Source organism: Zonotrichia leucophrys, chromosome 17 (genome assembly GCF_028769735.1).
Source record: "Zonotrichia leucophrys gambelii isolate GWCS_2022_RI chromosome 17, RI_Zleu_2.0, whole genome shotgun sequence".
Lineage (NCBI taxonomy): Eukaryota > Metazoa > Chordata > Aves > Passeriformes > Passerellidae > Zonotrichia > Zonotrichia leucophrys.
In genome coordinates this window covers 6,169,617-6,196,767 of record NC_088186.1, presented here as the reverse complement: position 1 = coordinate 6,196,767, position 27,151 = coordinate 6,169,617, and the positions used below count along the sequence as shown (strand labels likewise).

General features: G+C 47.6%; 1 protein-coding gene across 1 annotated transcript in view; it reads left to right on the top strand.

The window, feature by feature from the left end:
• The window catches only part of COL27A1 (collagen type XXVII alpha 1 chain), a 146,300-nt gene that overhangs the window by 44,489 nt on the left and 74,660 nt on the right, over positions 1-27,151 (top strand). The window contains exons 8-16 of the mRNA XM_064727415.1: positions 1,811-1,855; positions 2,717-2,770; positions 5,124-5,168; positions 7,426-7,479; positions 8,633-8,677; positions 19,647-19,700; positions 23,307-23,351; positions 25,556-25,609; positions 25,951-25,995. Of these exons, the coding sequence (XP_064583485.1) occupies positions 1,811-1,855; positions 2,717-2,770; positions 5,124-5,168; positions 7,426-7,479; positions 8,633-8,677; positions 19,647-19,700; positions 23,307-23,351; positions 25,556-25,609; positions 25,951-25,995 (441 nt within the window). The remainder of the gene's footprint in view (positions 1-1,810; positions 1,856-2,716; positions 2,771-5,123; positions 5,169-7,425; positions 7,480-8,632; positions 8,678-19,646; positions 19,701-23,306; positions 23,352-25,555; positions 25,610-25,950; positions 25,996-27,151) is intronic.

Genomic DNA, 27,151 nt, shown 5'->3' with positions numbered 1-27,151 from the left:
CCAGGAGAAAACCCCATGGAAATCTAAATTTCAGGGAATGGCTGGGGATGCTGAACTCAGGGATGTTTCTGTTGGAAGCTCTCACCTTCAGGCCAGACACCCAAGCAGGGTGGAGCATCCTCCCTCCTCTCTGTGAGCCTCTGTCAGGGAGCCAGGGAGAGGATGAGCAGCAGAGGATTTCATGGGGCAGATTCCTGGAGAGAGGCAGGGAATCCTGTGGGCTGATCCTGCTCCAAGAACTTCCAGTGAGGAATCTCTGACTGAAATTGGAGAAAGGACCCTCGAGGTGGTTCCACCAAGGGTTTTTCAGGGCAGAAGGTGCAGCTCTGTCCAGAGCCATGGCATTTCAGCAAAGCCAAGCAGGAGAGACCTGGTGAGAAGGGGATCAGCATCACTGCAGGCCAGACTGTCTGGAATAACAAAGCAGGAGGAATGCAGAGGGGAGAGGGCAGTGGCCAGCATGGCTGGGAGCATTGCTCACCCTGCCAGCAAAGGCTCAGGCTGCAGGTCTGGAATGGCCCGTGGGAAGAATAAAAAAGCTGTTAAGCAGAGGTGTGGACCTGGGAGCAGAAACAGTGCTGGGTTTGTGTGGAGAGTGGAGCCAAAGGCCAAGTGCTTGGTCACCCCTGTGACTGGTGATGGCTTCCAGAGCAGGGACACTCCCTGTGGGCTCCACAGACAGATGAGGTGTGCTGAGCCCTGGCAGGACAGGGTGAGTGGCAGGGACTGAGGGACAAGTAGTTGTAACCCACCCTTGAAAGCAATTTGTTATTTCTTTAGTATTTGTTCAAGGATTGTTCCATGTTTATTTTTTCTCTCTCCCATTTGTTTCAAGTTAAATTTTCTGCTCTTTTTTTTTAAATTTAATCTTACTGCTAGCCCAGCTAAACAGTCATCTCTGTAGCTGAGTTCAACCTCCTGATCTGCTTCCCTTGATGGAAGCTTGTTTTAAACAGCTGAAGAGGGAAAAAATCTGAACTGTCCATCACAAAAAAATTCACTGTGTTTGAAGGGAGCTCTAGGTAAATCTAGGAGAAAGCTAACTCCCCTAAAAGACACACAGTGCTCAGTCTGTAGTCAAACAGGCTGCCCTTGTCCTGCTCCAGCGTCTGCATCCCCCCAAAAATGAAATATTGACAAACTGTAGCAGGATTATGAAAGACCTGTGAGAATGATTTGAAGCCTGAAACACTTGCCAGTAAGCAAGGTGGATTAAGAAACTCATTCTAATTAATTCAGCAGAGAGAGCAGGTTGAGAGGCAGCTTGCTCACCAATTTTAGTAGCTTCATAATGGAGCACTCTGGATCTTGTAATAATTAGATTAGAAAAGCTGGAACCTGGACAAGTTCAAGGTAGAAAAATTGGAGTCTCCTGTGACAGTAAATGGTTGTTTTGGTGTTTCCTGTGGCATTTCAAACTCTAAAGCAAAAGTAAGCTCTGAAACACAAGTGGCTCATGTAACTGTAGTCCCCAATGTGCCCAAAGCCAACATTTCATTCTGTGGTTTCCTGAGGATTAAGGGCAGCCTTGCTCAAGGTGTAGATTACAAATAGATTGAGCATGGAGACCACTCCAAAAGCAATTCCTTCTGGAGTATGTACCAGACCACAGCAGGGCACATCAGCAGGTTCGGGTGGTGCAAACACAAGGCAGCCTGATAAAAGTTTTCAGGATTGTGTAATACTCTCTAAAATCCTGCTTCTCCTCAGAACTTTAGTCCCACCTGCAAAAAGAAATAGAAACCAAACCCAGATTATTGTACTACATTTTTGTTTCTTAGTATTCATCTCTTCCATCCTCTTTTGACAGGGATATAAAGGCTACCCTGGACCACCAGGTCATCCTGGAGACCAGGTGAGTTTTCCCACTTCCCAACAGGGGAGCTTTGAGGAGGGATGGATTTTCTGGCTGTGATGCTGCTTTGGCTCTGGTGCAGCCAGCTCAGTGTGGACAGGCAGCTGCTCCCAGGGCACACACCAGGATCTGGGCACACACACAGACCCAGCATCCATGGCATCGTGGTAGGAGGCTGCGTTGGAGTTTCTACATCTAATTTCTAATTTTTACTGCTCAGCCACACTAAGTTTACTTGAGGGAAGAAAAGCCAGCTCACCAACCTACCCCTTTATTTGTCTTTTTACATTAATTTCACCTGGACCTTACTAATCACACTGTGCTGAGTATATGTGATTCCCTTCCCAAAGCCCATTCCCCTCCTCCGCTTTTCTTCTCCCCCTCCTCTTTTCTCCCCCCTCTCTATTTGGTTAAGTTTGATGTTTGCAATGCAGTTAAAAAAAAAAAAAACGCCAATGAATAGCAGGCCCTGTTAGCAATGATGTTAAAGGATATTATACATGAATCCATTTAGTTTTGAAGAATTTTGGCAGTGCTTTCCCACCAGCAAAACGGTTCCATATGCCAGATATAGATGCAGCCTTACACCTTCTCTTCATGTCCTTGTTCCAGATTCTCTGCTGCTTTCCTCCAAATGGAGGGAGGAGAAACAGCAGCACTTGCTCAGTGCATGGATCCTGTAGATTTGGCTTCCCTGTGTTTTCCCCCTCGTTAATTAACATCATTATCTACCCATAATATTGTTTTCCTCTCAATAAATGTGCATCAGATTAATCCACTCCTCAATGATTCAGCTAAAACCCCTTTCCAAGTGGAACATTCACCTGACTTTTTGTGCCTTTTCTTTTTTTCTCTCCAAAGGGTGAACGAGGACCAGCTGGAAGTCCAGGTGCCAAAGGTTATCCTGGCAGGCAGGTGCAGTAAATCTCATCGTGCTGTGCACAGAGTAGGGATTTGGGTGTGCAGGTAGATAAAGATATGCCCCACTAAGGACAGTGCAGTCCTCTAGGAAATGTTGGTATATTTGAATATTTGATCTCTGAATATTTTCCTTCTTCCCTCCTCAAGGTGTTGTAGCAATAACACAGTCTTTCAACTCTGAAATGTTGTTAGAAAGTATTTTGTGGCTGTGATAGATAAAACCTGAGTTTCTACACCAAATTATGGCAGCTTTTTCTTCAGTAAAACTACAGGGAAAAAACAGAACAGCAGAGCACAGAAAGACATGTGCAAGCTGCTAACCCTTCTTTTCTAGGCATATTTTGCATCTATTGTTGGACAAGTTAGAAATCTAAGATGGAAAAAGGTGTATTTAATTGGAGGAGGAGATTTAGATGAACTCTCTCTGGTAAAATGCACTGGCGTAAACCTACGTATACGCACACAGTGTTATGCATGAACTGTAAATATATATATATATAAATCATATTTGCAGCTGCAAAAAAAGATAATGGAAGACAATCAAGTCATTGTTCTCATGCTGAAAAAAATTACACAAAGACAACTTTAGAAATGGAGGAGTGTGCGTGGGGTAATGGCTCAAGATTGGGCACTTTATTGTAAGATGCTGAGTAGTATAAAGGAAACAGGAGAATTTGCTAGATCCTAAAAAGTGGAACCTCTTGGAAGGCAGAACATCCAGCCCTATAACATTTTGTGGTGAAGTGAGATTGTTAGGATTTTGTAAAATGGACACAGTTAATGTTGGATTCAGCCACATTTTTCTGTAAGCCAAGAGTCTAGGCAGATGTCAATGATCCCAAATGCTCTGTCCTGAGTCTTTCAGACTTGTCATGAGTTTGGATGTGAATTTTTTATGCAGATGTGTAGGTTATTGGATTAAATGTGAACTAGACCTGCAGAACAAGTCTGCATCTCTCTGCCTCAGACTGTCAATAAAGCATGACCCATTTTAAATTGAAAATTAAACTGATACCTTGCTTGGCCCACTGGAGAGTGCAGATGGCAGAGCTGGATGGGGGCTTTATGCACCTGACTAAATGCTCCATTCATACTCTGAAAGGCCCTTAGAGCTGAGCATGCCAGAGAGTCTCCTAGGTGTGAATGTGTGTTAGATGGCTAATAAGAAGATGTCCAAGAGATTTTGGACATACAAGGTTAATGAATGCTGTTCAGCAATTCAGCCCATCAGATAAGCAGGATGAAATCTGTGCCTTGACATTCAAAGAACAAATCTGCCTTCTTAAAAACGTGGTTTGGGTCAGGAAAGTGACTTTTTTATTTTTTTAAGGCAGCTTTTTTCAGCCTATCTGAATGCTGTGTGTATCCTGCATCAGGGGTGTTTACTTTACAGAGATTTTACTACTTGTTACTCCTGTCAGCTGTGCTGGCTCTGCAGTCATGGGAGAGAGTGCTTGGCTCGGGTTTGGTTTGTGCATCACAGGCAGGATTGTAACTTCACCCTGATGCCTGAAATCTTTGGCAATGATGCAGGAGCCAGGAAAGAGCACAACCCAACTTTCACATCCCAGGCTGAGCCTTGCACTGCTGCCAGCTGAAGAAAATATGGACTTAGCCTTTTTTTTTTTTTCTTTCCCCAGAAAAATCCCATCAAAATTTGGAACTTGAAAAAAACTTGATCTGGAAACTTGCTAGAAGGCAATAAACATGAAAATTTATTCTGCATTTTTGCACTTTTCTTCTTTGCAGTATTTTGAGTGAGCAGCATTAGGCATAGAATTAGAATGGGGAATTAATTTTCAATTCTTTCCATAGCTGATGCTGCAAAGGGTTAGAGGTACCACAGTACCTGCATTGCTAAGTGACTCTCTGAGCTGTAGGAATTTCTCATTGCACCAATGTTCCCTAAGCAGGTATTGGAATACTTTTGCTATGCATGTGTTTGCTCAGGCAGGAAGATGAGTGGAGAGCTGTTGGGCACAGAGCATCACTGTGCCTCTCATCCCATGTGTAACACAACCTCTGGGCACCCCACTGCATCAGCCCTTGTGGCCTTTATCCTCAGAAATCTCAAATTCAGCCCCAGGGAAGGCTCACTGTGTGCAGCAGTCTCAGGTTCTGCTCAATCCCAGCTCCCCAACAATGGCAGATCTGTTATTTGTATTATTTGGTCTTTTTTTCTTCTTTGTTGATATTCCTTGGATGCTTAAAGCAAAACCTTAAAGCAGAACCATGCAGCACTTAAAGCAGAACCATGCAGGGATGGTGCTTGGGGGGTTGGCACTGCTTGTTATTGTAAGTTAAAGCTTGTCCACATTTGTCTTTGTTTTTTTCCCTTCTGTTCTAGGGTTTACCTGGCCCCATAGGGGAATCTGGCCCAAAAGGCACTCGGGTAAGCAACCTTTCATTTGCCTTTTCTCTGCTTGTTTTTATCACAGACTTCTCAAGAAACTTTAGGCTTGATTTTGCAATTCTGAAGCTGGTTGCTTTAATTTGTTGGGTTTGGGGGATTTGAACCATGCACTGTTAAGGTTTTTTTTTTAATTAAACATGGAATGTACCTTGATCAAAGTCCCCCAATAGTGCTGATGACAAAGTCAGCCCCTTCAGAGCTCACATTGCAGGGGAGGAAAGAATGGCTTACAATTTCCTATCAAAGCCTGCAAGCCCCATGTCCCAAAGGCCTCTTTAGTTTCAATCAGTGTGGTTCAGCAGACTTGAACCACACTGAGTATGGGCTCATTTGGGCACAGGCCTGGTTTGGGAGTGGTTTATATCATTATGAACAACAGCAAGCCAGCATCTTGAAGCCATGTGCAAATACAAACAATATCTCCGTCCTGTCTGGTTTTGCTCCCCAGAAATAATTGCTGGGGTTTTATTCTCACTGCAAAGGATTCTTTTTTTTATTACTACTTAAGGCTCTTGTTAATCACATTTTGTTCTTTTCCTGCAATTATAAATTCACAATGAGATCCTAAGCCAATAAATCCCCATTTCTCTAGCACGTGATACTTTCTCTATATGCAGTAAATTCAAGCAGCTGGCTTTCATCACTAGGAAAACTGCAAGGAATAAACAAATGCTGACCCTGTAGCTAGCAGTATTCCTGAGCTGGGAAGGGAGAGGGCACATTCAGTCCCTGCAGAAGAGGAAAATCTGAGACTCACCCCACTTCTGCAAGGGCTGAAGTTTTCCCTGGGGCATCTCTTCACTGCCCTAACCAGGATCTTGTGTAATTATCAGGTGGTAGATGTGCAGAATGTAAGATTTAGAAATTATTCTCCATTTTGCACCCCTGAGTGGTGAGGGACTGAAATATTTATAAATACCCAAGGAAGTCCTTTCTTAGTTCAACCAGAGTATATCAGAATTGGGTGCTAAGGTAAGAAATGTGCATTTTGTGGTTTAAGGGAGCCAGCTCTGGACTCTTCTTCATCCTCCACCTCTACTTTTTCCTTCTCCAGGAAAAGTTCTGGAGTTATGTGGATTGTTTTAGGATTCAGGAGGCAAAGGCAGGCAGGATCATTTAAATGTAGCACTATTTCCCAGCTAGGTGTTGTCCCTAAAGGAAACACAACCCACAGGGAGTGATGGGCTGGTGAAAAGGTTTGGTGGGGTTGGCAGATAGAGATTTAGCAATGATGGAGAAAGAAAGATGAGAGAAAAGCAGTGTTAGCACTTGGCTCCTGTAACAGTGAGGTGCCACAGAGGGGGCTCCCTGCTGAAATTCACTTCCTCTGGATTTGGCATGCTTGGCACCAGAGGGGCCTTTGCAGAGGCCCAGCACACAAGGTGACTTTGTCCAGGCTGCTGAGCAAAGGGATTAAACACAAGGCTGCCATTGTGGCAAGGCAAGGGAAACACTGTGTTTTATGCAGCGTGTCTTGTCTCAGCAGGGCCTCAAGGCCACAGAGAAACCTGGAAACACAAGGTTTCTGATGAGTGGGGAAGCAGCAGGTTTTATGTGAAATGTGCTGGTGCAAAGGTGGTTTCCCCGTGGTGTGGGTGTGCAAGTTGAGCCTCACATCAACCCCCCAAGCTTGGAATGTCAGGTTCAGCCTCTCCCAGCCCATGCAGGGCCTTCAGTGCTTGGGATGATGAAAATCTTTGGACAAGGTCTTGTTGATGCAGGGACAGGCTTTGGGCAGAGCCAGGACTCACTGCAGGGTGGTGGCAGCCCTGGTGCCAGAAAAAGGGGGATTTGCCTCAGAATGGCCTGCACTGTGTGACCACCAGGTGACACAAGACAGACAGAAAGGGCTTGCTGCAACAGGACAGCTGGAAATGAGTGCCAAAAGCAAAGAAAGAGACAAAAGGAGGTGTAGGTCTGTGGATTACTTTTGCTAACCTCGAACCAAGCTCCATTTCCCTCAGGTACACTTAGAGCCAGCCCAGGTAAGGTTTCTTCTGGCTGTCCTCTTGCTGCCTGGAGTCCTCCTGATCCCTGGTGTGAGGGTATGTGCCCTTGGACTACATCGTGGAAGCCAGCACCATGCAGTCCATGGGCATATACACTTGCCTCAAGGTTTATTTCATCACGGCTGCCACTGACCAGCGCTGGAGGCTGCTCTGCTCTTCAGGAAGCACAGACTGACTGCATGCTAATGGAGAAATGTGTTTGACTGCTTGTTTCCTCTTTTCTTTAGGGCTATATTGGTCTCCCAGGATTATTTGGGCTACCAGGAGCTGATGGAGAACGAGTGAGTATTTTGTGAAGCAAACTTTGGTGTGTTGGTTGAATGCAGTTCTTCAGAGCCTGATGTAACCTTCTCTATCCCTGCTCCCTGAGGAAGGAGGCAAGCATGCCTAATGCTTACCTACCCCATCTTTAATCTCTTCCTACCCTTGAATGATGACCTGTGTCCCTGTATAATGCTGATGTTCAGCTGTTCAGTCTTCAGGCAGGGCCATCAGACCTTGTGTTAACTACAGAGGAGTTCTTCTATATTCTCCTTCACTTAAAAACCTGCCTTCCCTCTCCTCCCTGCCAGTTCATCTTAGTGAGGTGGGGCAGGGTGAGGAGAATGTCCTTAGAGATTCCCTGCTCCCACAGGAATCACCTCCCAGCCATGCTGCCTCAGCACTTTGTTTGGAAAGAGCCTGGCTCTTGGAAGGGACAGTGCTGAGCTTTCTGAAAATGGCTTTATTTCCAGTTGCACTGAGTTGGGCAGTCAAGCCTGGGGCTGTGAGTGGGCAGCTGTGGCTGTGCCCTCCCTTCTTTCCATCGTGCCTTCCCCCAGCCCAAATTTCCAGAGGTTTACAGGTCATCCCTTGCTTTTCCACTCTCCATCTCCACACCCTCCCACCTGCCTGATCTCTTCTCCCCACTAGAAGAGCTCCTAAAAAGATTCCTGGAAGATGAACAGTGTTTGATTCCAGCCTTTCCTCCCTCAAATGCAATCTCCAGAAAGCAGAGAGGCCCTGGGACCATGTGGGAGTGTGCCTGCCTGGGAGGGGCCTGCCCCGCGCTCTGGCCGCGCTGATTTAATGCTTGTAGAACTAAATAAGAAACATAAACACGAGTTGTGCAGCGAGTGCCTCAGCAGTGGCCCTCATTTGGTTCCAGACCAGTAGCTTAATGACTGCTCCTGCTCAGCCCAGCCCCAGCCCGGGGATGCTGCCTGCGCGTGGCCTCGGCAGGCCGCAGTTAATGGGTGAAGGTTAATTGTCTTCTGCTCTCGCAGCCCACTGCAAGTAGCTGACATTTTGATTCCCAAACAATGCCACAGTCATTAGCCTGTTTTGCATTCTCCTTTCTCTTCTCATTTTGCTGTGTATTGTTGGTTGGCTGTTTGATTTCTCAACCAGAACTCCTTTTTTTTTTTTCTCTCTCTCTGTGTTTTTTCCTTGCAGGGGATCCCTGGAGTTCCTGGGAAGAGGGGCAAGATGGGTAGGCCGGTAAAGTTTTTCCTCGTCTATTATGCAGACCTTGTTGAATGAAAATGGAAACACTAAGACATTTGGCTTTTGGCTGGGTCCTTTCATATCTTCAAACAAACCTTTCCATGTCTGTCTTCTCAAGCAGGAAGAAAACCAAAGATAGAGATATTGCTCTCTTCCTTTCTTCCATGCTCTGCTCAGTTCACAGGCGTTATTGCTCTTTTCCCATGCTCCCTTGGATCTTACATTTCTCAGATTTTCTTCTACAGCATCTTCCCTCCTGTCCTGCCTCTGGCCAATTGCTTCCCTAGATTCACTTTTTAATTCCCAAGCATGACTGCAGTGTCCCAGGTGTCTGTACTGGCTCTGTTCCATCTCCTGCTTTGCACTCCCACCAGTTCTATCACATCTTCTGTCACTTCTATCACATCTATCTCCGCTTCTTGCTGTGCCTCTCTCCAACCCCTGTCCCATCCTGGTTTGTGTAATGCAAGTGTGGTTTTTGTAGAAAACTTTTTGTTCTTGGTGGTGCAACAGACTGGGGAAGATGTGTTTGAGGAGCAAGGAGGCACCAGGTAGATGTGAGAGCTTGGCCAGGAGCAAGAGGTGTTTGCAAGTGGGGCTGAAGCCAACTGTGAGAGCTGTGTAGGAGAACAAGAGGGGCTGTGCTGACTCTAGTAAAAAGCAAGAGCAAGTGGGAAAAATACTGAAATGAGCAGAGGAAAGGACAGAAAGGAAAGACTTTACCCCATCAACCTTCTTCCAATCAATTCTGTAATCCTCCTTTAGGAAGTCGGATGAAGTTTTTTGCTCCAGGAATCAGCAGAGAGCTCAGGCATGTTGTAGCTCTGTTGTATCTCATTGCCTTTGCACCTTGTCCTTCATGTTAGCCTGAGTATCCTCTGACCTCTGGACATCATTGCACTCACGGGCTTCTTGAAAAATGTCCACTCACCCACACATGGACAAATCCATTGCTTTCCCCTTGTCCCCCTTGCCTGGAGCCCCACGCCCACCACTCACTGATGTTCTCACTGTAACAGCCGTGCAGATACCTTGGCAGTTTCGGGATTTTTGCTGGTCAGAGTGACTTTGAGATATGTACAAGGCTCTTTTTTCAGCTTGGCAGTCGAAGAAGGAGTCAGGATTCTTCTTGTTTATTATTTTTTATTTATAACATTCTTTCTCTGGCCTGCTGAGGTCTGTCCAGCAGGTCAGGCAGAGGCACACTGACTGCCCTCAGATGCAGTGTTGTCTTTTATACTAAAAACTACATGTACATTATTTACAATAACTTCCCAATACCTATCACCGATGTTAGACAGTGAGCTTCTACTTTAAACTAACCTAAAAGTGTTAACATCACTCAGAAGATGGAGGCTAGGAAGAAGAAAGAAGAAGGACAGGGCACGCCCAAATTCCTCCATCTTGTGACCCCAAGCCCCCATTTTAAAACCCCAAAAATTTACTTTTCGCCCTGTGACCAACTAACTATTATTCTACTTAAACTCTCTTGACTTGTAATTCTTTATAAAAAGGTGGTAGTTTGCTTCATGGGTCAAAATCAAAGTCACAGGTGCCTTGGGCTCTGTACCAAGGTCTCTGAACCCCCTGGCAGGGGTTTGAGTCATCCAGAACAGCCAGAGGGATGTCCTGGGTTCTGACATGGCAGTGCAGACAGCTCAGCAGTACCACATCCATCCTGCCTCTCCTTTGCCTAAGATGGGCAGCAGTCAAGCAGATTATTTTTTGAGAGATACTAGAAATCCATACCAGATCTTTTGCAAGCTGCTGGTTGCACCAGAAACTTCTGTGACGAATAAGTGCAGGGTCCGTGGTGTAACCATGACTCGCTGGCCAGGGCAAAACAAACACAGCAACTGTTGTTAGGTGCAGGGGCTCTGCTCTCTGCTCTCTCTGCGCAGAGCATGCTGCAGGCTCAAAGCCTTCCAGCTGTTGGCTGGCCAGGATTTGTAATCTTCCAGGCAAGGGCTTCGGTCTGGCGGTCACTGCTACGAGCAAGGGGCTCCCCTGAGATCAGCAGGGAATCTCTCAGCCATGGAGGCATCCAGGCTGGGATCTAGGGAAGGGATTAAATGGCTACACGTGAGCACCTTTGTTCTGCTTGGCTCCTTCAGAGGGCTCTGGCTCCATCCCTGGTTTATGATATCAGGTTTAATAGGAAATCTTGAATGGGCTGATGCTGACGATTTGAACTTCCCAGCGTGAACAGAAAGATTAAGTGACATCCACAGTTATTCAGGAAGTCTCTGGGAGAAATGGAAAGCATGAACCAGCTGACCTGATTCTCTTCTCAACACTTATCTCCTGGCCACTGCTGCCTCCCAGCTGCCTTGGGGTTTTTGTGAGCCTTTTGGGATTTCTCTGGTCTCTCCCATCCCTGCTCCCTTAGATTTGCTGGTGTGGCTGCTGTTCCTCTGCTGTCTCCGTGTTGTCATTGCAGCAGGGAGCTCTTCCAAGCCCATATTAGCTGCCTTCAGAATGCTCTGGAGAGGAGGAACGAGTTGGTATCACACATATTTCTGTACCTAGCTTTGTTTGGGATGAGAGCTGGCAGTGGATCAGTGCTCAGCCGAGGAGGAGCTGGGGGCTGGGGGAGGTTGCATGTGACACCGTGGGCCTCTGAGAATGATGTAAGAGGGAATGATTAAAATAGAGGAACTGGACATGAGTCAGAGCTTGAAATCCTTCCAGGGAAGTAAAGTTTTGCAGAGCTGTGAGGGACATGGTGAGTCTGTCGTGGAAACAGCTGACTCCACCTCTCCCTGCCCAACACCAGCAATACAGGAGGCCAGTGCATCCCAAAATATGAGCCCTGGAGAGGGAGAGAGCTGGGGTGGGCTGGGGGCAGAGTTATGGTTGGAGCCCAGTGCACTAAGGAGGCTGAAATAACAGGAGTCTGTACATCTCTGGATCTCTGTACAGGAGTCTGTACATCTCTGGATCTGCCTGGTTTAGGGGTGGGCTGGGGGGCTGGAGCTGATTACAACTTAAACCTTCAGTCTTGCCAGTGCAGTGGCTGAAAAATATGTCTTTTTATGGTGATTTTTGTAGATTTTTATGGTGTTCAGCTGAGCAGCTGGGGAAAAAAATATATAAAAACAAGACCCCATCAGGGTTGCTGAGGAAAGGAGTGAGAGAAGCTGTTGATAGCTTGTCTTGCCATGCAGAGACAATGTGCCAGTCCTGGTTCAGCTTTGGGAAGGAGCTGTGCTGCCACTGCAGGAAATGACTCATAGGAAGAGTAGGAGATAGAAGTAGCTCAAGGAACACCAAGCTGTTCTTGTGCTGTGGGAGATGGGCAGCCACAATCAGGAGTGTCTGCACTGCAGATTGTATTAAACTTCAAATAGAGTGGAATATTTTCAGAAGTTCTTTAGCTCTGCTAGAGGAAAAGACTTAAAGGCAAAATTTCAGGAAATATATCCAAGGAGCTTTGAGCTCTTTTTTGGTTCATCTTTGGTTTTGATGTGTGCTTATATCTCTCTTTTTCACATAGAGTGTTCATACTGCACCAGCTGTGCTATTTTTTATCTATGATTTTTTGCTTACAATCTGTTTTGTTAGTAGTACTCTTTTAAAAAGGATAGAAAAGAAGGAGGAAAAATTTAATTCAAAGACATACTTAGTAATTTTGAGGTTCATCTGAGGTTTATTCACAAGTCAGTTAAACACAACTTAGGTTACCTTACATTTTTCTAAGAACCTGGTGGTGCTGGTGAGCCTCACCATGCAATGACCTTGTGAAAGAAAAGCCCTGGCCCAAAAGGTCCACAAAACAGCACAGGATCAGACCCTCCCCAGGGCTGGAAGGGTTTGGTAACAGCAGCACGAGCAAGCCATGAACACCACGAGCAGATATTTCTGTCTCTGTGCTCATCGTTCTGGTTTCTCCCCATGACACATAGTGTCACACAAGCTGCTTGGCTCCTCCAGCTCTGTGCAAACCAGGGACAGCACTGTCTTTGGAGAGCTCTCCTTTGAGCTCAGCAGCTGAAGCTTAGTGTGGAAATGCCAAGGATGACAGCTCATGTCTCACGGAGGAGGTGCCATAAAAAGGCACATGGATTTGGAGTCACAGGGATGAGGATGGGAGTGAGTCCAGCAGGGTCCCTCCCCTTTGTCACCCACAGTTTGAGAGATGGCAGCCACTGGAACCAGCCTCAGTTTGCTGGGAGCAGCAGTGCAGTGCCAGGCTGCTGGAGCTGCTCACAGGCAGCATCCCACTCTCCAGCTCTCACAGAGCTCACCTTCTCACCAAGCTCTTTTCTATGTCTTCCTCTGTGGTGCTTTATCATGCATTAACTCCTGCCTCCGGTGAGCATCAAATTGCAATATATTGGTTTTTCCTTCTGATAAGCTGTCAGAAGGTCATGGGGTACCCCTGCCCTCCCCACCAGCATGAGCAGGCTCTTGCATCCTATGAAAAGGCATCAATTGTGTCTGGATGGCCAAAAGCAGGGGTGCCTCTGGGTCAGGAAGGTTTCATTTTGTAGCCATCCCCAGGCTTTTGATGGAGGGCTGAGATAGATCCGTCCTTGGACAGATCCAGTGTAATCCTGAGATAGATCCATCCATTGGATAGATCCAATGTCATCCTGAGATAGATCCATCCATTGGATAGATCCAGTGTCAGAGCCTGGGGTTTGCCAAGGCTCACAGGCCCAGCTGCTGTCCATGCAAACAGTGGGAGCCAGGCTCTGCCATGGCTCTGCAGGGGCTGCCATGGCCACAGACCACTGACAAAGCAAATGCTGCTTCTCTCTGTGGGGACTAAGGTGATAAACATCTCCTCTCTTGCTCCAGTCTTTTCTCTGCTTTGGATGCAGCTGAGACCCTTCCTTGAGTGAGTGAGCCAAGAGGCTCCTGCACCACATGAGCACTTGGGAAACTGGTTACAGCATTCCATGGTACTCTCAGCTGTGGCCAGCCAAAGCCAGTAGAGAAATGAGTGGGCTGAAGAGCTGTGTACAGGTAAATCCACAAGATGAGCTGCAGGAGGGAGCACAGATGGTCTGCAAGAACTGATGGACAGGACTGGGCAGTGCTGTCTTGTGCCAGTACCCCAGCATTGCACCAAAATGTTTGGTGTCTTGTTCAGGAACTGATTAATTTAAAAACAGAATATGCTTTTAATCATCCTGTTTGCATGAAAAGTCCAGTGGAGGTCCTGAAAACTAGCCATGAACAAAGCTCCTCTTTTAATGAGAGACTTTTAGCCCATGGATCAGATGTTTCCTGTTAGCCATTTAAGTAAATTCTTTGCCTTTTTTTTTTTTTTTTTTTTGCTTTGTTAACCTGAATTTTTAAAATAGATGTGGTTTGAGCAATCAGTGACTTTTTTAATGCTGAAGTTGGACACTGGAGCTGGGCAGCTGGTCTGGTCTCTCCACCCCTCTTGGCTTGGTTCACCACTCTGAAATGCAGGCGTGAGCCCAGAGCAAATGTCACCATCTCTTTTTGGCCTGAGCTGTGTTCCACACGTCTGGAGTTTCCCAAATCTCTGTGGTGAGGTGCTTGCATGGTTACTTCTCACATGTTCCTATGTCCAGGATTACACCATCCATATAACCTGGCAAGGTGGACAATATCAATATGTATTTCATTTAAGAATGGGCAAAACAAGGTACTGAAAACACAGGGAAAAGGTGCCAAGAGCTATAACTTCCACTGAAAGAAAAGAAACAATCCCAAAGATTTATTTTTTTCCAAGAATGCTCCTAAGTGACTTGTCCATCATCATTCAGAAATCTCATGAGGAACTGAACCAAGGTCTTCCAGGCATCTTTAATCCTTCAGGGGAAAGCTCATTCATAAATCAAAGCTCAAAAACTCTTCTCCTTAGAAATTACAAGGGAAAATAATGCAGTTGTCACCTATGAGTCTGAAAGCATTTTGACCCCTAAAGCTGCTTGGCTTCCTTGGGTAGGAGGCTGCTTGATTTGGCAACGTTGGCCATAGATAAGGAGGAGCAGTGGCAGGCTCAGTGCTCTCTGGCATTAGGCCAACGTGTCTGTGCAGTGGTAACTCAGTTAGGGCTCTGCAGAGCAGGAAAAGATCCTGTACCAGTGGGAAAGGAATGGAGCAGGAGCGTGGAGGGGCTGGCATTTCACTTTTGGCTGGAGGGGCTTCAGGAATTTTTCTTGTGCTGCTCCTGCTGTACTCCCCCAGCTGGAGGGACAGTTTTGTTTAAAAATGCCCTGAAATCTTTGTCCCGAGAGGTGACACAGAGCTGTGAAGTCTCCTGGGGGTGAGAGCAAAGCGTCCTTTGAGGTGGCAGAGGAGCAGAGCTGCACAGGACCCCCCTCCATTCCCTCATCTCCCTCTCTGCAGGGATGGGAGCTGCCTGGACCCAGGGGAGGGCAGAGGTCCCTGTGTGGCTGTGGAGGCACAGCAGGAGCACAGGGTCTGCCAGGCTCCTTTGGGGTGGCTCCTGCTGGGGCTGAGCCTCCCCCTGCCCACCTGTGAGGGGCTCAGTCTGTCCCCACACCAGGAATTCTCTCAGAGGTGTGAGCTGCCAACATAAGCTACACTTGTTTGTTTTATTCTCCTTCTTTTTTCCAGTGAAGGCTTTCTCTCACCCTCGGCCCCGCTTCTCCACCACCTTTTTTTTTTTCCTTTTTCCTTACTTAAATTATTTGACTTGCAAGTTCTGTCCCTGGGGAGGCTCCTGGGCAGTGATTCACCTGGCCAGAGCCAACTGGCAAATAGAGACTTTTGCAGACAAGACAGGAGGGCTGGTTGGTTTGAGCAGCTTCACCTTGAGCCAACAGGAAAATAAAATCCTATTTTTGGAGAACGATTCTGTTGGCATGAAGAGCTGCCAGGATTCTTCGGAGCAGCAGCTGCCAGACTGCCTCCCTTACTCCTTCAGGGAAAGTGCTTTAAACTGAATCAGATGTTGTACACACACAGCACACCCAGCCACACGTGAGCACCTGAGAGGGCTTTGGGGGAGCAAAGGACACCGTGTGTGTCCCCAGTCCCTGCTGCTTGGGGACAGCTGCCTCCAGGGACAAGGGACAAGGAGCTGCTCTGACAGGAGCAGGGCTTTGGCTGACAGCAGAAAGGGCAGGCTGCTCTGTTTGCTTTGAGCAGTGGAAGAAAGGAAGGGGAGGTGGAGGGGGATGTAATCCCCTGATGCAAGAGGAGCTGGTTCCAGTGTCTGTCTAGGTCTGGTTGTTCTCAGCAGGAGCCTCCTGCTCTGTGAAAGGATGCCCTTTGCAGGGAGTGGGGATGAAAAGGAATTAAGGCACTATTGGAATATCTCAAAGATAGAGACTCTGTTGCTGCTTCAGCTGCAGACTCAGTGTAACCTGGGATAAATCAGTTGTATCTCAGTGTCTCAGTTCACAAATTGTGAACCCCTGTAAAGCTCTGCTTGGTTTGGGGACAGGGGAGCACAGGGGCACCCAGAGTTGTTGGTGCAAAGCATCTGCCTGTGTGCTCTCTCTCCAGCTCCTCATCTTGCTTCTTTCATTGAACTTCTCCTTCAGACAATGTGAAATCCATTCAGCTGGATGTTTTCCCCCACCTCCTCTCTGAATTTCCCAGCTGTGAGATGGAGCCAAAAGTTTTGTCATACCTGACTGGAGCGCTGTGGAGGAGCACCCTGCTGGCTCCTGGCCAGCACAACTTGTTAGTGGAGCATTTTCTCCCTATTTCTGCTGCCATTTGCCATTCCCTTCCCTGTCCTGCTCCCTCTCTGTCCATCCTGTCCCTCCCACAGAGCAGGCTCTGTATTTTTCACTGGGGTGTTTACCTTTGTTGTCCCAATTCTTAAGCATAATTTCCAGGGACTAGTTTTCCTGAAAAAACATCTTGGAAAATTATGGATTTTCTGTACCAAAACCCCTTCTGCACTCACAGGAGACTCTGAATCTGCTGTATTCTTTAATTTCTTTCAAAAGCCTCCTGTAATGGGCTGCCAGTTGTGACCCTCCTGTCTGCCAGCACCATAAAATTGAGCTTCCTGCCCCATGTGTTCTCCTCAGTCTGGGCTCCTCAGGCTGTTGGAGCAGAGCATGGGAGAGCAGAGGTGTCACTGCTTAGGGAGGGAAACCAGGGGCATAACAGAGTCTACTTGTAACTTCTGGGCTGCTTGTTTTAGTTGAATAGTGCTAGTTCTGTTCCTGGGGAACATCTCTCTCTCCTTTAGGCTCAGGCAGGAGAGGCACCAAAAAAACAGCTTTTACAGACGTGTGAGATCCAATAAATTAGGACACTGTGGTCACTGGAACTGTTATTGTGGTTTAAACTGCTACTGCTTACCCCATGGAAACAAAGTGCTTTCTTTTTCATTAGGGGCTTAAAAGATTGATTGTTTCCTGCTGTGCAAGAGCTGTGCTGGGACAGCTTTCACAACCTGGTTTGGGTCTTTGCAGACTGAAATATCCTTCTCCATGCCACAGCCACCAGCCTTAGCCTCATTTAATGTGTAAAACCTGTGCTAAGCTCGACTTCTGGGCTAGGATTCCTGGGGGTAGTTGAATTGAAGCTGCTCTTTGCATTTGTCTCCTCCTTTGGGTTTGTTTTACAGTTTGGGCCAAAATGTACCAGGGAGCACCCACCACCCCAGCACTGGGTGAGCTGGGCTGGGGCTGCTGGTGCCAGCAGTGCAGATGGTGTGTTAAGGACAAAAAAGGTGTTGGCTAGGATGGGGCTTTGGTGCTGGGTGCTGTCCTGGGCCTGTTCTGCTTTTCTTCTCAGCTTCCTCCCTCTCTGACCCTTTTCCATGGCATCCTGAGGGCTGGCAGAGCCCTAAGCTCTGTGGGCAGTCATAGCCTGTTGTGAACAGGTTTCATTGCTGAATCTCTTCATTGCTGGGTGGTACTGGCCAAGTGACCTCAGGTGCTCAGCTCCACCTTCCAAACACAGGAATAATCTGGATATTTTGAGATCTAGTGCTGGAAAACCTGTGTAAATGTAGACTTCTATTAACTCTATCACCAAGTGCCTCAAATTTCCTGTCTTTAAGCAGCAAGGTTAATGCTGGAAACTGAGGCATAAAAAAAGAGTGAAACACATGTGCAAAACATATGCATTTAAATAGTTCCTTATCTGGGTTCTTTTATTCTGGCAGAGGAGCACATTGTTTATGTCACACTGCAACAGTTTTAAACCAAATTCAGACAGTGCTGTTTTAGTCTGGAGCAAGCATTCCCCCAGCTGATATTGTGCTGCTGTAGCAATATTGTTTTCATTGTACCATTCAAAGTAGTAAAATCTCCCTGTGTTGGTGAGAGCTCAGCTCCATAGCAGAGACCTCAGCAGCTCAGTGGCACCCATGGCTCCCTGAGGAAGGAAGGAGAGATGGGGGAATGCTGAAATCTGCAGCAGTGTAAGTACAGTATCAGTCTGTGCACACTCATATTTTCCTTGGCAAGCCACATGACTGTAAACAGCAAAATATTCTGGCAATCTTCTTTTTTTTTTTTTTCTGTCTTGCCTGAGCAATGAGTTTTCCCTGCACATCTCTCTTCTGATCTGATTGATTCAGCATGTTAGCAGAATTATTTTTCTCCTTTTTTCATTAAAGAAAATTGTAGGCCCCCCTGCCTTCTTGTTATATTTGACATTTTTGTCTCTAGATGGCAGAAGGCTGTTTCCAGTGGTTGCTTACCACAGCCTCTTGGCATGAGCACAGGCCTCAGGGATGTAGTGCCTAGCTGGAGAAAGGCAGACAACTTTCCTATTCTCAATGATTCCCACAAAATAGAAGCGTTGAATCCAAGCAAGCAATAGCTCATGTCAGTTCAGTCCTTCATGCTGTAGGGAATTGGTACAGAAGAGCTGAAATGCTGGCTCAGGTCAGCAGCAGAATTTCTGTTGACTTAAACAGGTCTCACATCTCTCACCTTAGATTTTACCAAGCAAATTCATATCTTTTCTGTTCACCAGGAGTTGTAAACCCCCAAAGGTCAAGGGAGGTCTTGGATGACAGTTTCCCAGTGTGGTTTTCCTGCTCTGTCTGCTGTGATCACTTCAGTTTTCATTGTTGTTGATGGGTTTCCAGATAAGCGTTGTCACCATTGGCTGTTACATTTCACTTCCCTCAGATTTGCTTTTCCCAGACACCCAGTGTTTGTAGCATGCAGGGAAGGAGGCAGGAGAGGACAGCATCCTCTCCCTTTCTTCTTCTTCTCTGTCTCTTAAACTCTCAGGTATTCCAGAAGATGCCCATGATATCCTGGTGAGCAGAGAAGGGGATAAAGCACTTTTATTTTGACTCCCAGTTCGAGCTCTTTATGTGAGAGACCAAGCATGACAGGACAGGGAAGAGAAATCTGCTTTGGGATCTGCTTGTGGCAGGGAATTAGGGGGGAATTGGGGGCTTAAAGGAGCACAGGCTCTGTCCAGGAGTGAGGGAGAACGTGTCCCAGCACCGTGTTCTGGCTCTGACTCAACACCTCCCCTCCCTTCTCTACAATTGTCTGAAGTCTTCCAAACTTGTCTCGGATATAATGAGATGAAGTCTTCTTTTGTGGTGACTTTTTCCTGTAGTAAACATGGCCTTTCACAGCCCTGGGGTGTGGGCTGGGATGAGTTTGGAAGCATTTGCTCCTCTGGCAAGCTGAAAGGGAGTGAATTCACCAGACATCTCCCATCAGCTCCATTGAGCATCTGCATGGGCTGCAAGAGGCTTTGCGCTGTCCAGCTCTCCTGAGAGGAGGGGGTGCTCCTCAAAGGGTCCTGTGAGCAGACAGCACTAAATAATTCAGATTGACAATCCATTTTTAATATAGTCCCTGCAGTGAGTTTGTGAATCAGGGGTTTTGGCCTTGCTGAGCTGTGCTGATGTGGCAGGAGGGGTTTGGATGAGGACAGGCAGGCTGATTGTCCCACATGTCCCCGTGTTCTGCTGCTCCCCAACGTGCTGCACGGGGTGCAAGGGGAGTGGCTGTAACTGACTGACTGCACCAGGGAGCCTCAATAACTGACATTCATGTTTGCCTCCTCTCCTCAGGGTTTTCCTGGGAATTTTGGAGAACGAGGACCTCCAGGCATCGATGGGAACCCTGTAAGTTCACAAGTTTTCCTTTCTTTTTTTCTTTTGTAGTAGACAGCACACTGTACTGCATCATGCTAGTTTGGTTTTTTTCAAGCTTGGTGGCAGCTGCTGGTTGGTTTTGTCCCTCCTGAAAAAAAAAAAATTACATCCCTGACTGCTGAAAATTCCTGTGTTTGGCTCCTGTAACTGTCAGGTCATTTGCCATCACTTTTCTGTCTCCATCTCTTGCCTTCCCTGCACCTCAGTCATGACAGGTACTTTCTTATCCAGAAGGTGTGGCTAGGAGAAAATAAAGAGGAAAAGGGCAAGGATGTTGCTCTGGCAGAGTAGGCAGTGTTGGACCATGTTGTCCACACCACAGGGCACAGATTCTCTGCTCCAGTGTCTGGGAGCACTGAGGGACAGAATCCATAGCCCAAGCTGCTGCCTGCCCCATCCTCAGCCAGCCCTGGGTCTGCATGGGGAGTAAAAGTCTCCAGTCTCCTGAGTTCCTGCCCTTCAGTCTTCATCTGACCCCTGCTGGCTTCCTAAGAGTGGGATGTGTCTCCTGGGAATTGGGTCAGGATGGTCACCGAGGTCGTTTAAGCAGCTGGGTGCTGATAAAGTTCAATTTGCTCTGCTCTTGTAGCACTAAACTGTGGGGATGTGCTGTGTTTGCCTCTGCTCACAGAACATGTCCTCGTGGTTTGCAGCAGTTCTCAGATGTATTAACTATCCTAAATTATTTTCTGAATGACTTTGTTGGTTCTCCCCGAATTAGCATGTGAGCAGCACTGATTCATCTCTGAAATTCCTGCTGCCTTGGTTATTCACACATAATCACCGTGCTGCTCTGGGGTTTGAGGGGATGATTTGTGTGAAGTAACCCACTCCACATGTGCCTGCAAGCTCCCATTCGTCATGTATGCAGCATAAAAGTTATTTTCACAACAGACTCCAATCACCAAGCCAAGCTCAGCTACAGCTCCAGCCTTTGTGGGAATTCAGCACAAGAACATAAATGCAGTGAACTGAAAGAATGATGTTCCCAAGGAACACTTCTGCAGGACTTTTCCCATCCTTCAGTCAACTTAAGCCATGGGTCAGAGTGGAATCAGCAGTCCCAAAGTGGAAAACTTTCTGATTGTACTGCTATTTCCAGCCAGCCCACCAGGAAGGGCAGGAATCCTGCAGGACAGGAAGACTTTTTTTTTTGTTTTCCCTAAATAACTTATTTTGTTTTCTTTTGAATATGCAAGTTGTCTAAGCCCCATTCAGAAGATGTTCTCAATGCCAGTCAGCTGAATGGCTGTTCCCAGAGCCTGGGAGAGCAGCAAATGTCCCGTTAATTCATCCAGAAGGATCGCTCCTCTTTCATCTTATCAACGGCTCTTAAATATTAATGTGCCTTGGCCATGGCAGAATGAAAACAGACTGTTTGGGCTGACTTAAAGGGAGGTTCACAGGGTCACAAGTGGAGTCACAGACGCAGAAAAATGCCAGAAAGTCTGTTTGTGGAGCACAGAAATATGCTAGGTTTGGTAGGTGGGGTGTGCAGCTGAGCTGTCAGGGGCAGGATGGCCTCGGGCCCGGCTGCCACATCCTCTGTTTGATCCCCTGCTGGCTGGGAAGGCTCAGCCACAGCCTCTGATGTGCTCTGCAGCCCCTCCGGGCACTGCTCCTCCAGCCCAGGGCCATTCTTCCCTGCTGCCAGCTGATGAGAACTGTCAGCCATGGCGTTCCAGATCCCACGTTCCCCCAGAGTGCTTCACCACTCCAATTAGGCTCCTAATCACAGGAATTAGACGTGGGAAGGGGCTGTTGGTTCATCTCCTTCTCTCTTGTCCCAGTGCCCGGTCCATGCGCTGAAAAAAAGGAGAATGGAGCCTGATTTCCCTCACAGGTCAGGGACTGATAGCCAGGAAAGGCCACTTGTAAATCCTCCATTTCCTAGACCAGGGAATGGCTCAAATTAACAACTAGTCCTGTCCTCATCTCTCAGGGGAGTCCACCCCCTCCTCTTCCAAGAGGAAATCCTCTTCTGTTAGCTGTGAGCTCATGCATTTCCACGGACAGCCGTTCTTCTGAGGAACAGCAATAGGACACAAGTCAGAAAATCTGGGAAGTGCCTCTTGGAGCTGGTGGGACCAAGCGCTGAGCATCCCCCCAGCCTGCAGCCCAGCCACCCTTCCTGGGGAACCCAGGCCACCGTGCAGCTCCTGTGCTCAGCATTCCTGGGATGCTCCCTCTCCTTCCTGAGCCAGGAATGCCAGGCCTTGGCTGAAGGCTTGAAGCCGACCTTATAACAGTAGCTCTGAGGACACAGAAATCCCACCCATGAGGAACAATTGCTCCACAGATGTCCCAAGTATGCAGGAAGGGAACTGGCCATAAAAAAAAAAAAAAAAAAAAAAAAAAAAGGCAATTTTAGGCTGGTTGAGATTATGAAACGCTTTTTTGTGTGTGTGCTTGCCCAATAGTCCTTTACTCCACTTCCCATAAAATAAACACACGTAACCCTTTAGCCAAGGAGCCCTGAGCACATTCAGTCACGTTGCATCCCCTTCTCTTTCCTTCTCCACCAGGCAAATCTTTCCATAAAAGGGGAGCTCTATTGCACTGGAGGGGGCTCCACCAGATGTGCACCATAAACTGAGCAGGGCTGTCAGAGGAAGTGGCCAGCATGATCCAGAGCAGGGCAGGACTGGCTGAGTGAAAGGGAAGTTCAGCATTTCCAATGCACTTGTTCTGAGAGGCTCTGCTGGAGATGGAGGTGTGTCAGAGCAGGTCCTTGCCCTGGCCAGCAGCTCACTGTTAGCATGGCCAGGGAGGCCACCAAAGGGGACACAGGACAGGCTGAGCACCCCATGGTTGCTGAACTGCTCAGGGACCTGGGTAGGTGAGGGTCTGGCAGAGCTTCTCTGCTGTGTTTCACTTGGAGATGCCATCAGGTACATCCAGTGCTTCTGCATGGCTTTGGAGAGCTCACACAGAGAAAGTTTGTGCTGAAGCTGAGGAGCCAAACCAGCTCCACAAGCCCCATCAGCAGTCTGACCCTTGGAATGATGAGCTCCAAGGTGCCAGACACCCCCAGGACACATTTGCCAGCACCAGAACCTGCCATACCCTCTCCCCAAACTACCCAGTTTCATTTTCGTGCAGGTCTACTTTTTCCTATTATTTCTTACCTTTTCCTTTTATTATTGCATAACCACTCCCAAAACTCACCTTTCCCAATGCTAAAGCAGCAGCTTTCCTGTCCTTCCCACCTTAGCCTTGCTCTCCCCATGTGCCCTGCTCCCTCTCCCTGCCAGAGGCTGGGTCTCACCTGGGGCAGGCTCCTACCTCTCCCCTGAACGCTGAAATGTTCCTTTCATCCAGCCTGCTCCTGGGAGGGGACTCAGCCCTGGGAATGACTGCCAAAAACAAGCAGCCTGTGTCTTCCCAGGATGTGCTCTCCTGAAAATGGAAGTTCTGGATTGCTTTGGAGGGGAAAGGGGCTGGGGATGGAAGGGGGAGTGATGGTGTTTTCCCTTCTTTTCCCTTCCCTCAAACTCCTGAAACACTGAGCTGCCTTTCAGTCTCTCCTTGTCTATAAAGTGTTCTGTAACCTTGTGGGTTTGTCTTTCCTTTTAGGGAGAATTGGGAGCCCCAGGTCCTCCTGGAGTCCTTGGACTCATTGTAAGTACAAAAACAAATGGAGATCTGGCTTGTCGGGCTTTAACCCTTTCAACCTACCTAACTGCACACAGATTTTGTTCTTCCTGTGAGCAGGATGACTGTGTGCATGGGGGAGCTGTGGCATCTGGGGAGAGTGGGGGTTTCCTGGTGGATTCAGAGGTGGAGGAGGACAAATCCTTTCCAAACAGAAGGAAACAGATTAGAAGTCTGTTGTTAGTGTCTCTTTTTTCATGGTAACTTGCCCTTTTGATAGCGTTTGCCAGGGTATTTCTTCAAAGATGCAGCATTCTTTCCACACCAGGATCTCTTAAAAAGCAAGTCCCTGTCGGCAGTGACCTCAGGGACACCCAGTTCTTGTTCACTGGAGAGTCTGAGGGCAGGAACAGTCTGTCCTCTGGGTAGACAGGAATTTTAAAAGCCCTTTCACCATCCCATCACTAATCCAGGTAATTTTACTCAGCCAAATTCCACCCTTCATTGCACTTTTCCCCCAGCAGGAGATAAATGGCTGTAAGGATGGGTGGCAGCTCCTCCTCTGGCAGCTGTGCTGGGGGTTAGTTAATGCCCAACTGGTTTATTTTTAGGTCTCAGCACTTATTTTAGGTTATTCCCTTCCATGCACATAAATTGGTAGGCTCTGTTACTACTACAGCATTCTTTCATAATGATTCCTCCTCAACTGTGACAAACCATGGAAACTTGACTTGCAAGGAATGGTTAAAACCTTCCCCTTTGGCCTTTCCATAACTTAAATTACAGGAGTGTGTGTCAGCTTAGATCAAGGCCTCCATTGCACTAAGCATTGCACAAACCCAGAAATCTCACATTCCTGGAAGGAACAGCAGGGAATCTGGTGGAACACCCATCTTGGAGATGGGGGATTGGGACAGAGGTGGATTCACAGGAAGGCTTTCCATGGAACCACGAATTAGCTCTGCTTCCCTTCATTAGTGGAGATGAAAGTAGCTACTTTAGCCATAGCAACAGAAAGGATGTGCTCCTGTCAAAAAACTGGAAGATGAAGATTGCTATTTAAAACAATACCATTGAAGGCATCCTTGCTTTTGGAAAGATTTCTCTTTTCCTTGCTGCCGTTATCTCACAGATATTGTGTTTGTTAGAACGTGTAAGGTCAGAGATGGCAAACATGATCATGATCCTCCTAGAGATGATGGAGTCAGAAGCTGCCTGTCCTCCCCTCCACACTGGCCCAGCCAAACTTCAAACTGAGATTCAGGTCAAGCTGAGTCAGATCTTGTGTCCCAGGGTAAGATGCATCTCCTGAATTCAGGCTGCTGAAGCATCTCCAGTGGGATAGACTGACAGTGACCTCCTCAGTCCTCCTGGGGAGAAGGGAGCACATCCATCCTGCCCTGTCCTCCCTGTGGAGGACAGCTGCAGCTGCTCCCCCAGGGTGTGCACACACTGCAGGGCACGGAGAAGGTGACACATTGTCCCCTTTCAGTCTCCTCCTTGCCACCTGCAGCCACCCCAGGCCCAGCCAGGCTCTGCTCACGCACCCTGCGGAGTTTGGTTCACGCTGTAAGAGAGGCTGAAGAGCAGAATTAGGTGTAACTAAAGCCTCTTGCTCTCCTAATTAGCCATGTGGGCAGAGCTCTGAGCAAATGCATTTCCACAAGCAGCCTTTATGCTGGGAGGTATGAAAAGGGCTCTGTTGGGGTGGCTGCGGCCCAGCTCTCTCTGCATGACCGCGGGCCCGGGGCTGAGGCTGGAGAATTGCTCCTTCAGGGAGCCTGCCCTGTTTATTTACACACTGAGGCCAGGCTAGGCACCCTGTCACTGCCTCTCTTCATGGCAGGGAGAGCCAGAGCCCGTTTCAACAGCAGCACTGAAGGGTTTCTGTTGTACATCACACATGAGTGCCCACAGCAGCCAGAGCTCTGCTGTCCTCCTGTGTTAGACTGAGTCCAACACACAGTGCCACTCTGACTTCTCACTGCAGCAGGATGGGACCTCTCTGTCCCCACCTCCTGCCCCCACTCTCTTTTCTTAGAATGCTGCATTTATTTAGGGGCTGTCTGCACATTCAAAGAGCCTTGACTCCTGCCAGGATGCTGCTGTTGATATCAGTAGTGCATTTCTTCAGGGATACTGACACTGGATATCAGAGGAATTTCACACCACATGCAGGGATCTGTTGGGTTTGCACCTAATGACTGTGGTAATTTTCTTTCTCTCACTAGGGTGACATGGGCCCTGTTGGACCAATTGGCTATCCAGGACCAAAAGGATTAAAGGTGAGGGAATCTCTGAGCTCTCATCCCTCCATAGCTGGGCTGAAGGTTATTCTGTTCCTCCCTGGGGCAGAGGTGACTCTCCTGAGAGAAAGGATGGGCAGCAGTGGTGTTGAACACAACATCCCACTGGTGCTCTCAGTGGAGAATTCCAGAAGCATTTTCCCACATGAAGAATGTGTGATGGAGCACACTTTGGGAGCAGCCTGGCATTGGACCTTGGGACTGTCCCAGGGCAGTGCTGTGGGACTGAGCCACCAGCCCCATCAGCAAACAGCAATGTCACAGACCTGAGCAAGTCTCCACCATGGCTCAACCTCACTCTGAACTTTCTTTTCTTTCAGGGGCTGATGGGGAACCCTGGAGAACATGGACTGAAAGGTGATAAGGTGATCTGAATACTCCCTTATTGCACTGTGTTTTAATTTTGCATGTGAAACCCCTTTTCTAGTTTCTTATTCAGCATTGTAGTGCTGATTCCACCCTGGCTATCTATACCCCATCCTCTCACTCTCCCTCCATTTGTGACACTCTAGTTTTGATTTTTCTTTCTTTGATATCTGCCCCATCCCCTTTTCCATGGACTGTAGATAAGTTATTCTCAGATCCTCTTTGGAGCTCCCATCTCCCACTGATAATGACAGTAATGTTCCACTGTTTTTCTGTTATTTGCATGATGGGATGGGGAGGAGATGATCCAACACTGACAGTGAGTTACATTATTGTATTTGGGGGAGAGATGTGGCGTGAAAAAGCAGCTCTGTATCAAACAAACCAGGTGGATCCCCTGGAAAAACTGCTGTGTGTTGGATACCTCTTCTCCTGTTCAAGGAGCCTCACCTCAGTTCAGCTTCCTACTGGGAGGAAATTGCCTTGTCCCAAACTGATATAAATCACTGGAGAAAAAGCAAAATGGAGAGGGGCCTTGATTGCAGTGATTTAGTGGGGCTGGCACAAAACCACACAGCTCCAGCTAAATCAGCATGAAGCTGTGTGTGTAAATGTCTCACTGTCACGAGAACCCTACTCCTACAGCTATTCAGCTGGAGGATTTATTTAGTCTGAAGGAGTGGGAGGTGCAGTTATTTATTGCTGGCTCTGATTGCTCAGGAGGGCAGTGGAAAATGACCATTAAGTGTATTCTCCTCCTCCTGTCGGATGTTTTATTCTCTTCTTAGATGTTTGCTTTTAGAGAATGATTTAGCAGCCCAAAACTGCACAGGGGGGAAGTAGTGTCAAACCAGTGATTCAACTCTTCTTATACTATAGCAGCTCTTTGCCAGGACTCCTGTGTCTGCAATTTCCATTTCTCCCTTGTGCTGCTTTCCCACCTCTGTTGAGAGCAATGACAAGGCAAGAGAAGGGCTTTTTCTTTAGGACAAGCTTAAGACATTGTAGCTGGTTTCTGGACTAAACCCCAGATCCTGGAGTCCACAGACTCCTCCATCCACTCCTTAGGAGAAATGGTTAAATATCTTAAAAATCACCAAGGTCTAAATCATTGTTTAGCAAAATTAACCTTCCTGAACAGTTCAGTCTCCATCA